Genomic DNA, 14213 nt, shown 5'->3' on the forward strand with positions numbered 1-14213 from the left:
TGTTACTGCTGCCATCCTCTTCAAATCCCTTCCCTTCTGAACCACAGGGCCAGACTCAGTGCCAGAGGCACAGTCACAGTCGCTTCCCCCCAGGTAGGTTGTATCCCCCAGCAGTACTCAAAATGGAGTAATTATTGCTGAGGGGTGCTCTCCGCTATCTGATGTTCCCCCTTCCCTCTCCTGACAGTCACCCATTTATCTGTCCCCTGCAGCCTTGGGGTGACTCCCTCCCTGTAGCTCCTATCACTGCTTCACTTTCCCAAACAAGCGGAAGGTCATCGAGCTGCAGCTCCAGTTCCCTAACGCAGTCTGAAGGGAGCTGTATCTCCATGCACCTGGTGCAGATAACCATAGAAACCACAGCACAGAAACAGGCCTTTTGGCCCTTCTTGGCTGTGCCGAACCATTTTCTGCCTAGTCCCACTGACCTGCACACGGACCATATCCCTCCATACACCTCCCATCCATGTATCTGTCCAACTTATTCTTAAATGTTACAAAAGAACCCGCATTTACCACCTCGTCTGGCAGCTCATTCCATACTCCCACCACTCTCTGTGTGAAGAAGCCCCCTCTAATGTTCCCTTTAAACTTTTCCCCCCTCACCCTTAACCCATGTCCTCTGGTTTTTTTTCTCCCCTTGCCTCAGTGGAAAAAGCCTGCTTGCATTCACTCTATCTATACCCATCATAATTTTATATACCTCTATCAAATCTCCCCTCATTCTTCTACGCTCCAGGGAATAAAGTCCTAACCTATTCAACCTTTCTCTGTAACTGAGTTTCTCAAGTCCCGGCAACATCCTTGTAAACCTTCTCTGTACTCTTTCAACCTTATTTATATCCTTCCTGTAATTTGGTGACCAAAATTGAACACAATACTCCAGATCTGGCCTCACCAATGCCTTATACAACCTCATCATAACATTCCAGCTCTTATACTCAATACTTCGATTAATAAAGGCCAATGTACCAAAAGCTCTCTTTACGACCCTATCTACCTGTGACGCCACTTTTAGGGAATTTTGTATCTGTATTCCCAGATCCCTCTGTTCCACTGCACTCCTCAGTGCCTTACCATTAACCCTGTATGTTCTACGTTGGTTTGTCCTTCCAACGTGCAATACCTCACACTTGTCAGTATTAAACTCCATCTGCCATTTTTCAGCCCATTTTTCCAGCTGGTCCAAGTCACTCTGCAGGCTCTGAAAACCTTCCTCACTGTCTACTACACCTCCAATCTTTGTATCATCAGCAAACTTGCTGATCCAATTTACCACATTATCATCCAGATCATTGATATAGATGACAAATAACAATGGACCCAGCACTGATCCCTGTGGCACACCACTAGTCACAGGCCACCACTCAGAGAAGCAATTCTCTACCACCACTCTCTGGCTTCTTCCATCGAGCCAATGTCTAATCCAATTTACCACCTCTCCATATATACCTAGCGACTGAACTTTCCTAACTAACCTCCCATGCGGGACCTTGACAAAGGCCTTACTGAAGTCCATGTAGACAATATCCACTGCCTTCCCTTCATCCACTTTCCCGGTAACCTCCTCGAAAAACTCCAACAGATTGGTCAAACATGACCTACCACGCACAAAGCCATGTTGACTCTCCCTAATAAGTCCCTGTCTATCCAAATGCTTGTAGATTCTGTCTCTTAGTACTCCCTCCAATAACTTACCTACAACTGACGTTAAACTCACCGGCCTATAATTTCCCGAATTACTTTTCAATCCTTTTTTAAACAACGGAACAACATGAGCCACTCTCCAATCCTCCGGCACTTCACCCGTAGACAGTGACATTTTAAATATTTCTGCCAGGGTCCCCGCAATTTCAACACTAGTCTCCTTCAAGGTCCGAGGGAACACCGTCAGGTCCCAGGGATTTATCCACTTTAATTTTCTTCAAGACAGCAAGCACCTCCTCCTTTTCAATCTGTACAGTTTCCATGATCTCACTACTTGATTCCCTCAATTCCATAGATGTGGCCATCAGGGAGGCTGGCAATCTGGAAATCCCTGATCTGACACCCAGAACAGAATACTGGCTCTGCAGACATACCTCCTATTTTCCTGAGAGTTAAAGAAGTAAAAAAGAAATAAGAAATGAACTTACCTTGCTTCTGTCTGTTCCTGCCGAAGCCCTGTTGAGCCAAAACCTTTCTACTCTGATTCAGCCTGCTCCGACAACCACCACTCTGCTGTGGTACCTCTCTTTATTATAGAGACTGCGTTTTTAAAACTTCCCCGGACACGCGTATGAATGTTTCTCTCCATAACCTTTGATGTTCTGATTCATCAAGAACCTATCAACATCCGCTTTAGATATGCCCATTGACTTGGCCTCCACTACTGTCTGTGGCAATGAATTCCACAGATTCACCACCCTCTGCATGGAAAAAATTCTTCCTCATCTCTGTTCTAAATGGACATCCCCCGTGCCTCCCCGGTGGTCACATCTGCATCAGGTGCAGCACAGGAAACATCCTCTCCAAATCCACTGTCGAGGCCTTTCAACATTCGATAGGTTTCAATGAGATTCCCTCCCATTCTTCTAAACTCCAGTGAGTACAGGCTTAGGGCCATCAAACGCACCTCATACAGTAACCCCTTCATTCCCGTGATCATTCTCAGGGAAACCCTGCTGGTTTACTCAGCTGAGTAAGTCTAGCGAAGACACCCTCCGGTCTTGCCAAACTCATGAGATTGAGGTGTTCTCCCATCCCAATCCCCGGTTTGTGTGCATGCCGTGTAATTTGCTACCGTTACAAATCAGCGCCACAAAATGACAGACAGTACACTGCAGATGATTAAAGGAATATTTATGAACCTTAAGGGTTACAAAACAAAAAGAAAAGGGCCCATTCTAATTAAACAGTCAGATGTGCACAAGTTAGAGCTCATCTGGAACTTCTCTGTCACTCACGCACTGGGCCCTCGATCAGCGTGAACGCCCTCACCACCTTCCAAACATCACTCGCAATCCATTTTGAACAAACGGGTCTCCCACCAGGTCATATCCTACGATCTGTTCTCTCCAGTGTCTTCTCTCTTCATCTCCCGCCGAACAATACTGCGGTGGCCTACAGGGAAGAAGTCATCTCTCTGACACAGTGGTGTCAAGAAAACAGCCTCTCCCTCAGTATCGCTAAATAAAGGAGCTGGTTGTGGATTACAGGAGGAATGGAGACAGGCTTACCCCTATTGACATTAATAGACCTGGGGTTGAGAGGGTAAACAGCTTTAAGTTCCTCAGCATCCACATCACCGAGGACCTCACATGGTCTGTACACACCAGCTGTGTGGTGAAAAGGACACAACACCGCCTCTTTCACCTCAGACAGTTGAAATAGTTTAGTATGGACACCCAAATCCTACAGGGGCACAACTGAGAGCATCCTGACTGGCTGCATCACTGCCTGGTATGGGAACTGTACTTCCCTTAATCGCAGGACTCTGCAGAGAGTGGTGTGGACAGCCCAGCGCGTTTGTCGTTGTGAACTTCCCACTATTCAGAACATTTACAAGGACAGGTGTGAAAAAAGGGCCCGAAGGATCATTGGGGACCTGAGTCATCCCAGCTACAGTCTATTCCAGCTGCTACCATCCGGGAAACGGTACCACAGCATAAAAGCCAGGCCCAACAGGCTCTGGGACAGCTTCTTCCACCAAGCCATCAGACTGATTAACTCACGCTGATTTGAGTGTATTTCTGTGTTACATTGACCGTTCTATTTATTATAAATTACTATGATTGCACATTTAGATGGAGACGAGGAGTAAAAATCTTTATGTTATGTGTGTGAAGGATCTGAGAAATAAAGTCAATTCATTCATTCAAAGCCCCAAGACCAATCTCAGTGACTCACCAAAAAAACCTCTCCTCAGTTCTGCCACCCTAATTGGATGGCACTCATTCCTCATCTTCAAAAACCCGAACAGGCTGAAAGCAGAAGAGACTGCTCTTGCAGAGCTGCTAACTGAAATACCTCCAGCATAACAGTGAAGCTGTGAACCAGGGCATTACACTATTAATGGGTCATGTCAGGCTCCGGGGGTCCAAACCTGCAGCCAGACATGGGTTTTATTCTGCTAATTCTGTGCCTGGTTACAGAGTGGTTTAACAACCTCCTCCACCCCCCCCACCCCGCGTCTCCCTTCAATGAACCTCGTGACCCCACCTTTCATTGCTCTGTCTCCCTGCTCCAAGTCTGCCTAGCACCCAGCTAGGAGTGACCGTGGGACTGCGTTACCTCCACAACCACAGGGCTGTGAGGCACGAGGATAGGAGAGGGGAGCAGAGTAAAGGGGAGGAATGGGTAGGGGATGTGGGAGGGGAGATAATGACCAGCACTTGGAGACATTAACAGACGAAGAGGGTGGTGCGTTAACAGCCTGGGAGTGGACATGCAGACCCCTTGAACCCTCACCTACCATTTTTTTCTGACCATTTCACCTATAGCACTGGTTATCAGGCCTTCAATCGCCACCAAGTCACTTGCAGCCTATTTAAACCCAGCTCTCATCCACAGTTCTTGTTCACCCACTGAACCAGCTGGCCACAACCAGTTGCTCCAAGCCGTCAGTTACCCTGTTGCCTCTGGTGTTCCGTATCTGTCCCATCATGGCTTGCTGTTTTACAGTGTATTATTGAAGTGACCACTCACTGCTAAATCATGTCTGCTGCTCTATGTTTGAGTCGAGTCTCCTGTACAGTTCCTGTCATTCATGCCCTGATCCGATCCTGATTCCTGATCCCTCTGACTGCCTGAAAACACCGACTCCCCTAGCTTTGACTATTCCTGTGTCCCTGTTCCCTGATGTTTGCCTTTCTTTCACCATCCCAGACATCTGACCCACCAACATTTCCCAACCTCTGCGTGCCAGCCCCTGGACGCCACACCAACCTTGTTCACCGACCTCTGACCTCTGTCACGAACACCCTGCCTCAGCCCCCAGGGTTCAATTTCGGGGAAGGATGCTGACAGTGGTGCCCCTGTGTATGTAGAAGGCAGGGATTAGGGGCGGGGGAGCAGTGAGGGCGAAGGAGTGCAGGTGGGTGAGCCAGCAGTTATGGCCGATGCTGTACAGGGCGAGGGACTGCCGACGCAGATCGAGGAACAGGCCGATGTTGGGGGACGCCAGGCGGACTTTGGGTCCCGGCTGATTCTGGTGCAAGGGGGTGGCCGTGTCCTGCGACAGCTCCAGGCCCCACGACAAGGGGTTGCGGCCCAGTAGGCAGCCAGTGCCACGGCCCTGGCGGGGCAGCGAGCGGCATGCCACTCCCACCACTACCGGAGTCCCGCTCCATGTCACTTCCCAGTAGTGGCACTCCCCCAGCGCCGGCAGACCCAGCACCTGCGGCACGCGCTCGAAGCGGTGCTTGTCTGCCCCGTACGGCTGAGTCTCTGGCCACAGGTTAGTGGCCTCCAGACCCTCCTCTGAGATCCACAGATAGTCCGAGGCCGTGCTCCGGTCAAAGGTCACTGCTGTCCAGTCTGGGGAGAAAGAGGGAGAAGATGAAGTTCAAGTTTATTGTTATTCCACCACACACGTGTATACGGCTAAACGAAACGATGTTCCTCTCGATCAAGGTGCACAACACAGTAGAGATAACTCAGACACAACACGGATTTCCACGCATAGTTCAGAAAATTATAAAATATAATCACTCAGCAGACCTCAGCACAGAAACAGGCCCTTTGGCCCATCTAGTCTGTACCGAACTATTCACGAGGAATTCTGCAGATGCTGGAATTTCAAGCAACACACATCAAAGTTGCTGGTGAACGCAGCAGGCCAGGCAGCATCTCCAGGAAGAGATACAGTTGACGTTTTGGGCCGAGACCCTTCGACAGGACTAACTGAAGGAAGTGTTAGTAAGAGATTTGAAAGTGGGAGGGGGAGGGGAGATCCTGTCTATGGCCATACTAGCCTGAAAACACCCGATCTCGTCTGATCTCGGAAGCTCAGCAGGTTCAGGCCTGGTTAGTACTTGGATGGGAGACCGCCTGGGAATACCAGGTGCCGTAGGGCTTTTGCCCCTCTGCCCAACTGCCCCACCAGGAGGTGCTGTCTCTCCCAATGTGGCCTTCTATATATTGGCGAGACCGGACGCAGACTGGGAGATTGTTTTGCTGAACATCTACGCTCTGTCTGCCAGAGAAAGCAGGATCTCCCAGTGGCCACACATTTTAATTCCACATCCCATTCCCATTCTGACATGTCTATCCACGGCCTCCTCTACTGTAAAGATGAGGCCACACTCAGGTTGGAGGAACAACACCTTATATTCCGTCTGGGTAGCCTCCAACCTGATGGCATGAACATCGACTTCTCTAACTTCCGCTAATGCCCCACCTCCCCCTTGTACCCCATCCGTTATTTATTTTTATACACACATTCTTTTTCTCACTCTCCTTTTTCTCCCTCTGACTATATCCTTGCCCATCCTCTGGGTTTCTCCCCCCCTCCCCCTTTTCTTTCTTCCCGGACCTCCTGTCCCATGATCCTCTCATATCCCTTTTGCCTATCACCTGTCCAGCTCTTGGCTCCATCCCTCCCCCTCCTGTCTTCTCCTATCATTTTGGATCTCCCCCTCCCCCTTTCAAATCTCTTACTAGCTCTTCCTTCAGTTAGTCCTGTCGAAGGGTCTCGGCCTGAAACGTCGACTGCACCTCTTCCTAGAGATGCTGCCTGGCCTGCTGCGTTCACCAGCAACTTTGATGTGTGTTGCTTGTACCGAACTATTATTCTGCCAAGTCCCATCACAGCCTTCCATATCCCGACCATCCATGTACTTATCCAAACTTCTCTTCAGTGTTGTTATCCTCCCCGCACCCACTGTTTGTGTAGGCAGCTCATTCCACACTCTCACCACCCTCTGAGTGAAGACATTTCACCCCTAACCCATAACCTCCAGTTGTAGTCCCACCTAACCTCAGTGGAAAAAAACCTGTTTGCATTTACCCTGTCGGCCCCCCTCATAACCTAGCTATCAAATCTCCCCTCACTCTCCTCTGCTCCAGACTTATTCAATCTTTCTGTGCTCACACTGACCTCCCCCACCCCCATAAGGTAAAAAGCAAGCACAACAGCACTTCAAGCATGATGAGACATGGGTCAGTGAGGGACAACAACCGTGATCCTCACAGGGTCAGTCCAGGAGAAGAATGTCAGGACGGACACAGGGAGGGAGGGCGAGGCCGCGATGGACGCAGGGAGGGAGGGAGGTTTTAGTTGGTACGATGTGAGAAGGGGAGGGATGGTTCAATAGTACAAATGTGAGAAGGGGAAGGGAAGGAGGGAGGGTTCGGCTGGTAGGAATGTGCGAAACGGAGGGAAGGGGGGGTTCAATAGTACGAAGATGAGGAGAGGGGAGGTCATCACACATGAATCCTGACGAAGATCCTGATGAAGGGTCTCACCCGAAATGTCAACACCTTCTGCATTTAAGACCATAAGACAAAGGAGCAGAAGTAGGCCATTCGGCCCATTGAGTCTGCTCCACCATTTTATCATGAGCTGATCCATTTTATCCTATTTAGTCCCACTGCCCCGCCTTCTCACCATAACCTTTGATGCCCTGGCTACTCAGATACCTATCAATCTCTGCCTTAAATACACCCAATGACTTGGCCTCCACTGCTGCCCGTGGCAACAAATTCCATAGATTCACCACCCAATGACTAAAAAAATTTTTTCGCATTTCTGTTCTGAAAGGGCGCCCTTCAATCCGGAAGTCATGCCCTCTCGTACTAGACTCCCCCATCATGGGAAACAACTTTGCCACATCCACTCTGTCCATGCCTTTTAACATTCGAAATGTTTCTATGTGGCCATCAAACTTTACAACTCCTCCCCTGAGCCAATAGGCTGGACCTGGACTTATTTCCTGGCATAATTTACATATTACTATTTAATTATTTATGGTTTTATATTGCTATATTTATACTCTATTCTTGGTTGGGGCAACTGTAACGAAAATCAATTTCGCTCAGGATCAATAAAGTAGGACTATGACTATGCCCTAGTTTCTCCAGCATTTTGTGTGTGTTGCTCAAGATTTCCAACATCTGCAGAATGTCTTGTGTTTAAAAATCTGTTGGAACCCTGGCATATTCTTCAGCCCCCACCTGTCTCATCGCAGCCTGCGATACGCACAGGCCCTGGGCATCACCTACCTGTACACCCACAACCACATCAAATAGCTTTTCTGTGATAATCCTCACCCACCATCCTTTGCCACAGGGAATACAGGTGAGAAGTATTCATTTCAGAGTTACCCATGTCCTCTGGCTGAACACGGATTGCCTCTTTGTTCACTAATGGGCTCCCCTCTCGCTCTAGAAACCCGTGGTCCTCAATAAAATTTATACACGATCATTGACTCTGTTATGGATACAGGGTTTATTAAGCATGCCCACAGGAAGGTGAATCTCAGGGCTGTATATGGTGAAATAAAAGTACTTTGATAATAAATTTACTCTCAACTTTGATAACCCCTTCATCTTTTCTGCCCTCATTTGTAGGAAGTTCCTCCACATCGAATATTGAAAGACCTAGAATGTGGAGAGGATGTTTCCTATAGTGGGGGATTCCGGGACCAGAGGGACGTCCCTTTAGAACAGAGACGGAGAAATTACTTTAGTCAGAGAGTGGTAAATCTGTGGAATTTGTTGCCATGAGCAGCTGTGGAAGCCAAGTCATGGTGTGTATTTAAGGCAGCAATAGATAGGTTCTCGATTAGCCAGGGCATCAAGGAGTACAGGGAGAAGGCAGGGCAGTGGAGATGACTGGAAGAATTGGATCAGCCCATGACTGAATGGCGTTGGAACATATTGGCCCTGAACTCTCATCATTGCATCTCACCTCCTGTCAGCTACACACCCACCTCCCCACCCATACACTCTTTTTAAATCTTTTTATTGAGTTAGTACACAAAAGGTAAACCATATAGGCACTAATACACTGTTAGAATATATTACAGGAAATATTAATACAGAAAAAAATTAATACAAACAGTGCAATTTAAACATAAAATAACAAGGTAATATAATAGTATACTGATTTTTATATATATCAATAAGAGAGAAAAAAAACCAAAAAAACCCCAAAAAAACCCACCGTGCAACTAATCTAAAAAGCAAAGCAAAGCAATGGGCTAACTAGGAATCAAGTAGAGTTAAACAACTTAAAACAATCATGTCCTCAAACCCGACCTCCATTAAAAACAGTTAAAAAGCAAGAAGGGAATATAAATATGGACCCAGAGAAAAAAAATTACATTAAATGAAAATGTTGAATAAAAGATTTCCAGGTCTGTTCGAATTTAACTGAAGAATCATAAAGATCACTTCTAATTTTCTCCAAATTTAAGCATAATATCATCTGGGAAAACCAAAAGAACGTAGTTGGAGCATTAGTCTCTTTCCAATGTTGTAAAATACATACACTCTTGCCGGGTCCTGTGTTATAGTGTTGGAAACGCCTCCCCTCAATTCAGCACCATCATCCAGAATGAACCTTCCTAAAGGGAGGCTGCCTTCTCCCACTGACACTTTCCCAGATTCCCTCCCTCTGGTCAGGAACCCCAACTACGAACAGGGCTGGACTTCACACATCATTTTACAGATGCGCAGTAGAGAGCATCCTAACAAACCGCATCGGACTGGAAAGCTCTACAACAGGCAGTTAAAACTGTGCAACACATCACTGGCAACAGCCTACCCACCATCAAGAACATGCACTGCATACAGAAGGTGCCAGAAAAGGGCCAATAACATCATGAAGGATGTCGGAGGTGGAGGCCCAGAGTTTAAAGTGCCGTGATTTGCGAGACCTGGATCGATACCAGAGGTTGACCTGTGATTGGTGAGGCCTGGATCAATATCAGAGGTTGACCTGTGATTGGTGAGGCCTGGATCGATACCAGAGGTTGACCTGTGATTGGTGAGGCCTGGATCAATATCAGAGGTTGACCTGTGATTGGTGAGGCCTGGATCAATATCAGAGGTTGACCTGTGATTGGTGAGGCCTGGATCAATATCAGAGGTTGACCTGTGATTGGTGAGGCCTGGATCGATACCAGAGGTTGACCTGTGATTGGTGAGGCCTGGATCAATATCAGAGGTTGACCTGTGATTGGTGAGGCCTGGATCGATACCAGAGGTTGACCTGTGATTGGTGAGGCCTGGATCGATACCAGAGGTTGACCTGTGATTGGTGAGGCCTGGATCAATATCAGAGGTTGACCTGTGATTGGTGAGGCCTGGATCAATATCAGAGGTTGACCTGTGATTGGTGAGGCCTGGATCAATATCAGAGGTTGACCTGTGATTGGTGAGGCCTGGATCGATACCAGAGGTTGACCTGTGATTGGTGAGGCCTGGATCAATATCAGAGGTTGACCTGTGATTGCTGAGGCCTGGATCAATACCAGAGGTTGACCTGTGATTGGTGAGGCCTGGATCGATACCAGAGGTTGAGGCTGAAGTTTGAAGCCCTTGGGCTGGCATGTCCATAAATTGTAGGCTGGATGTCTGGGAGTCTGAGAGTCATTAGGGAGATTTAAGAGATTCTCCAATAAGCACATGGATGAAAGAAAAATAGAGGGCTATGTAGGAGGGAAGGGTTAAATTAATCTTAGAATAGGTTAAAAGGTAAACAAAACATTGTGGGTTGAAGATCGGGTGCTGTGTTGTGCCATTCTATGTAACATTGTTGCAAGCGATGTTGACACCCGAGCTGCCCCAGCACACTTCTTACGTTGTATTGGTTGTTAACGCAAATGATGACTTTCACTGCAGGCATCAATGTATATGTGATAAAGAAATCTAAATCTGAATATGAACAGGAGAGTTAACATCCCCAGACAACCGCAGACTGATTACCTGCACATCACTGTCATTGTCTGATATACCAGCTCCTCTCCCCTTTCTGACCACTGAGTGACCTGCAGAACATCCTCAGCTTGTGACTGCCTCGTTCGTTCCTGGTCTCCACCTGCCCAGTCTGTCAAAATGCAGGACACCCCCAGCTCTGACACCACCTCGTTCATTTCTGGTCTAATGAGACCATTCTGGCAATATGCAGAACATCCCCAGCTCTGTCACCATCTCGTTCGTTCCTGGTCTCCACCAGAGCAGTCTGTCGATATGCAGAACACCCCCAGGTCTGACACCACACCCTTTTTGCTTCTGATCTCAACGTGGCTGGCCCCATGCATGGGATATTCAGGGACCCTCTCTCTTAACACCATAATGAGAAAGCTCTTGGTCAATGCCCTTCTCTGCTCCTTTCCCTCCTTTGCTGAAGCTTCCACTCCCTGGACTGTGATGGCCCACCCAGCCCACCACGCCTCTGTTCCGGAGAGAGGTCCTGCCCCCTCCACTACTCACACTTCAACAGCTGCTGCCTGTTCACGGGTCCCGTGTCAGCCCAGTCTTCTGCCATGGCTCCTGGCACTGGAGGCACTGGTGACTGCAGGAGGTCTGGGGAAAGTTCAGGCCAGAATCAAGGTCAGACCAGGGAAGGGCTGTAATGAGGGAGGGGCAATACTGAGCACAAAGTGATACCAAGGGAGCGGTGGTACTGAGGGCAGGTACCGAGAGAGGCTCACACTGTGGGAGCTCTCTCTCCTGAAGTTGAATATTTGCTGTAAAATTGCCGAAGAACGGTTTTGGAGATTGCCAGAGCACTTTGGGTGTGTGGAACATCTCCTTGGTAGTAGACTGAAACAGTTTCCTTGCCTGGAAGGATTTGTTTCGCTGAAGTTTTTCGGTCCGTGTCTCTTGGCGCTGAGTTCGAGTCTGATTTTGCCGGGAGCGGGGATGGATTTATCAGTTTGTAACAGTGGAAAACCCCTCCCGTTCAGAGTGCCTAGCCAAGGGCGACTGGGTGAAGAGCACTTTGGATTTTGGAGTAGTGGACCAGCCAGAAGGAAGTTTTCACCTGTTCGTGACTGCTGAGGCTTCTTTTAACACCGCACAGACCTCCTTGCCTATCCACTCCTTCTCCCTCCCGTCCCGTCCAGTCTCATCTCCAGACTGTTTCCTTTTGACTGTTTGCTGGTGTTCCACTGGGTGTAGACTGTAACTTTCCAGCGGCAGTGGTTGAACTCTTCAATTGGAACTGCACCATGGCTTGGTGTGGCTCAAAGCTGGCTCAGCCAAGTCCCACACGCTGGCTGCTGGCTGAGGAGTTGCCACGCCCAAAGAGGACCACCCGTTCAAATGACTGACTTTAATGTACCCTGCCTACTTCAGTCCGTAGGAATGCCACCATAAAGGCCGTGGCGGAGGCTGTTGGAGGCCACCAGGGCTTTGTTGCGGTAGCGGCTTTGAATGGGAAAACTCTCTTTTATTTGAAGTCACCGTGGGGTGTGTATTTGGCCCCGAGCTGGGAGTTAGAGGTGGGAAGAGTTTAATGTAGGTGGAGCCTGTGTTGGCCCCTGTGCAGATGACAAAACTCTCTGATGTCTACCCCCATCTCCCTGACAAAGCCCTATTCCCCTATCTGCGCTCCAACGGCGAGGTGCGTTTAAAGATAACCCCGACACGGTGCAGGGCACCTCCGCGGAGTCATTATCACCTATTCTCATTCAGTCTGCTTATGCAGCTCAAGCGGGGTGAGGATGCCAAGGGGCAACCAGGTATACTTTGAGGGGCATTATTATACCATTTCTTGGGCACGGGCCGCCCAAGGTGCCAAGTCTGTAAGGAGTTTGGGCATTTTCGGAAGAATTACACAAACTATCAGGCTGCCAACTCTGCCTTGCAGGCAGAGGGTGATACTGCTGTGCCTCCCCCCACTGACTGTCCCTCCTCCCCGATCCTCCGGCTATGGAAGTCGTAGTTGGACGTGGGGCGGGTGACGGGGAAGGGAAGGCTCGGGTGGCGGGCAGGAAGGCAAAACAGAAGAAAAAGCATTTGAATGCTTCTCCCCCAGAAAAGGAGCAGGTAGTTGCTGTTGAATCAAGCCCAGATGGTCCCGTGGCTCCTGAAATTCAGCAAGAGCCTGGGCGAGTCGGCGGGGGGGGGGGGGGCCGGAGGCTGAGGATGTTTCTGTGATAGAGGTCAGCGTACCTGCGGCCTGAAATGGCGGAGGGATGTATCCCCCAAGAATGGGGATCAGGAACCACGAGGAGAAAGAGGATACACCCCCGGTGAAGGCCATAAATGTGGATTATGTTCCCTCAGGGCTGCAGGATAGCCCTGTTGTACCGGGGTCCTCTGCTGGGGAGACATCTCCCGACAACACAGCCTCCGGGCTGGTGAGCAGTGCCACTGTGAATGGGCTGCTGGAGAGTAGGACTTGCCTTTGGACAAGACTCTCCACTTGGAGCACGCATCCCCTGGGGAGGGGCAAAGCCCTGCAGAGCAGGGTCGCCTGTGGGTACAGGGTCGTCAGTGGGACTGGTCTCCAGATTTGTTGCCTCAATTGAGGCCAAGTGCCCCGCGTGAAGAGCGTCTAGTCCACAAGGGGAACTGAAGCAATCCTGGATCGCCATCCCACACAGCTGGACAGAGGAGTGTGTCCCAAGGGGTGAGGAGGTTAGCACTCCCCTGGTGCTGTTTCCTGGGAGGCTGACAAGGGTCTGGTGATGGGTATGAGAGGTTTAGGGTGTGAGTGAGTGGTGTGGGGCTGGTTTGTGGGGTTGGGGGTGTGAGTGAGTGGTGTGGGGCTGGTTTGTGGGGTTGGGGGGGTGAGTGTGTGGTGTTCGGGCAGTTTGACGGGTTTGGGTGTGAGTCAGTGCTGTGTAGGTGGATTGAGTGATTTGTGGGGTGAGTGAGTGACATGGGGGTGGTTTGAGGGGTTTGGGATGTGAGTGAGTGGTGTGGGGCTGGTTTGTGGGGTTGGGGGTCTGAGTGAGTGGTGTGGGGCTGGTTCGAGGGGCTTGGTGTGTTAGTGAGTGGTGTGGGGCTGGTTTGAGGGGTTTGGGGTTTGACTGAGTGTTGTGGGAGTGGTTTGAGGGGTTTGGGGGGTCAGTGGGTGGTGTTCGGGCGGTTTGATGGGTTTGGGTGTGAGTCAGTGCTGTGTAGGTGGATTGAGTGATTTGTGGGGCGAATGAGTGACATGGGGGTGGTTTGAGGGGTTTGGGATGTGAGTGAGTGGTATGGGGGTGGTTTGAGGGGTTTGGGATGTGAGTGAGTGGTGTGGGGGTGGTTTGAGTGATTTGGGGTTTGAGTGGTGT

General features: G+C 49.5%; 1 protein-coding gene and 1 non-coding gene across 2 annotated transcripts in view; one reads left to right on the forward strand and one right to left on the reverse strand.

The window, feature by feature from the left end:
- Positions 1-1720: 1720 nt before the first annotated feature.
- The window catches only part of LOC134350330 (E3 ubiquitin-protein ligase TRIM65-like), a 39203-nt gene continuing 26710 nt past the window's right edge, over positions 1721-14213 (reverse strand). The window contains exons 6-7 of the mRNA XM_063055386.1: positions 11419-11511; positions 1721-5517 (exon numbers count right to left, since the gene is read on the reverse strand). Coding sequence (XP_062911456.1) covers positions 4982-5517; positions 11419-11511 — 629 coding nt within the window. The 3' untranslated portion in view covers positions 1721-4981. The remainder of the gene's footprint in view (positions 5518-11418; positions 11512-14213) is intronic.
- On the forward strand, positions 5937-6055 carry LOC134351233 (5S ribosomal RNA). The gene has a single exon (XR_010019083.1). It is a non-coding gene; the product is annotated as a 5S ribosomal RNA (ribosomal RNA).

The sequence above is a fragment of the Mobula hypostoma genome, chromosome 8, assembly GCF_963921235.1.
Source record: "Mobula hypostoma chromosome 8, sMobHyp1.1, whole genome shotgun sequence".
In the NCBI taxonomy this organism is placed as follows: Eukaryota; Metazoa; Chordata; class Chondrichthyes; order Myliobatiformes; family Myliobatidae; genus Mobula; species Mobula hypostoma.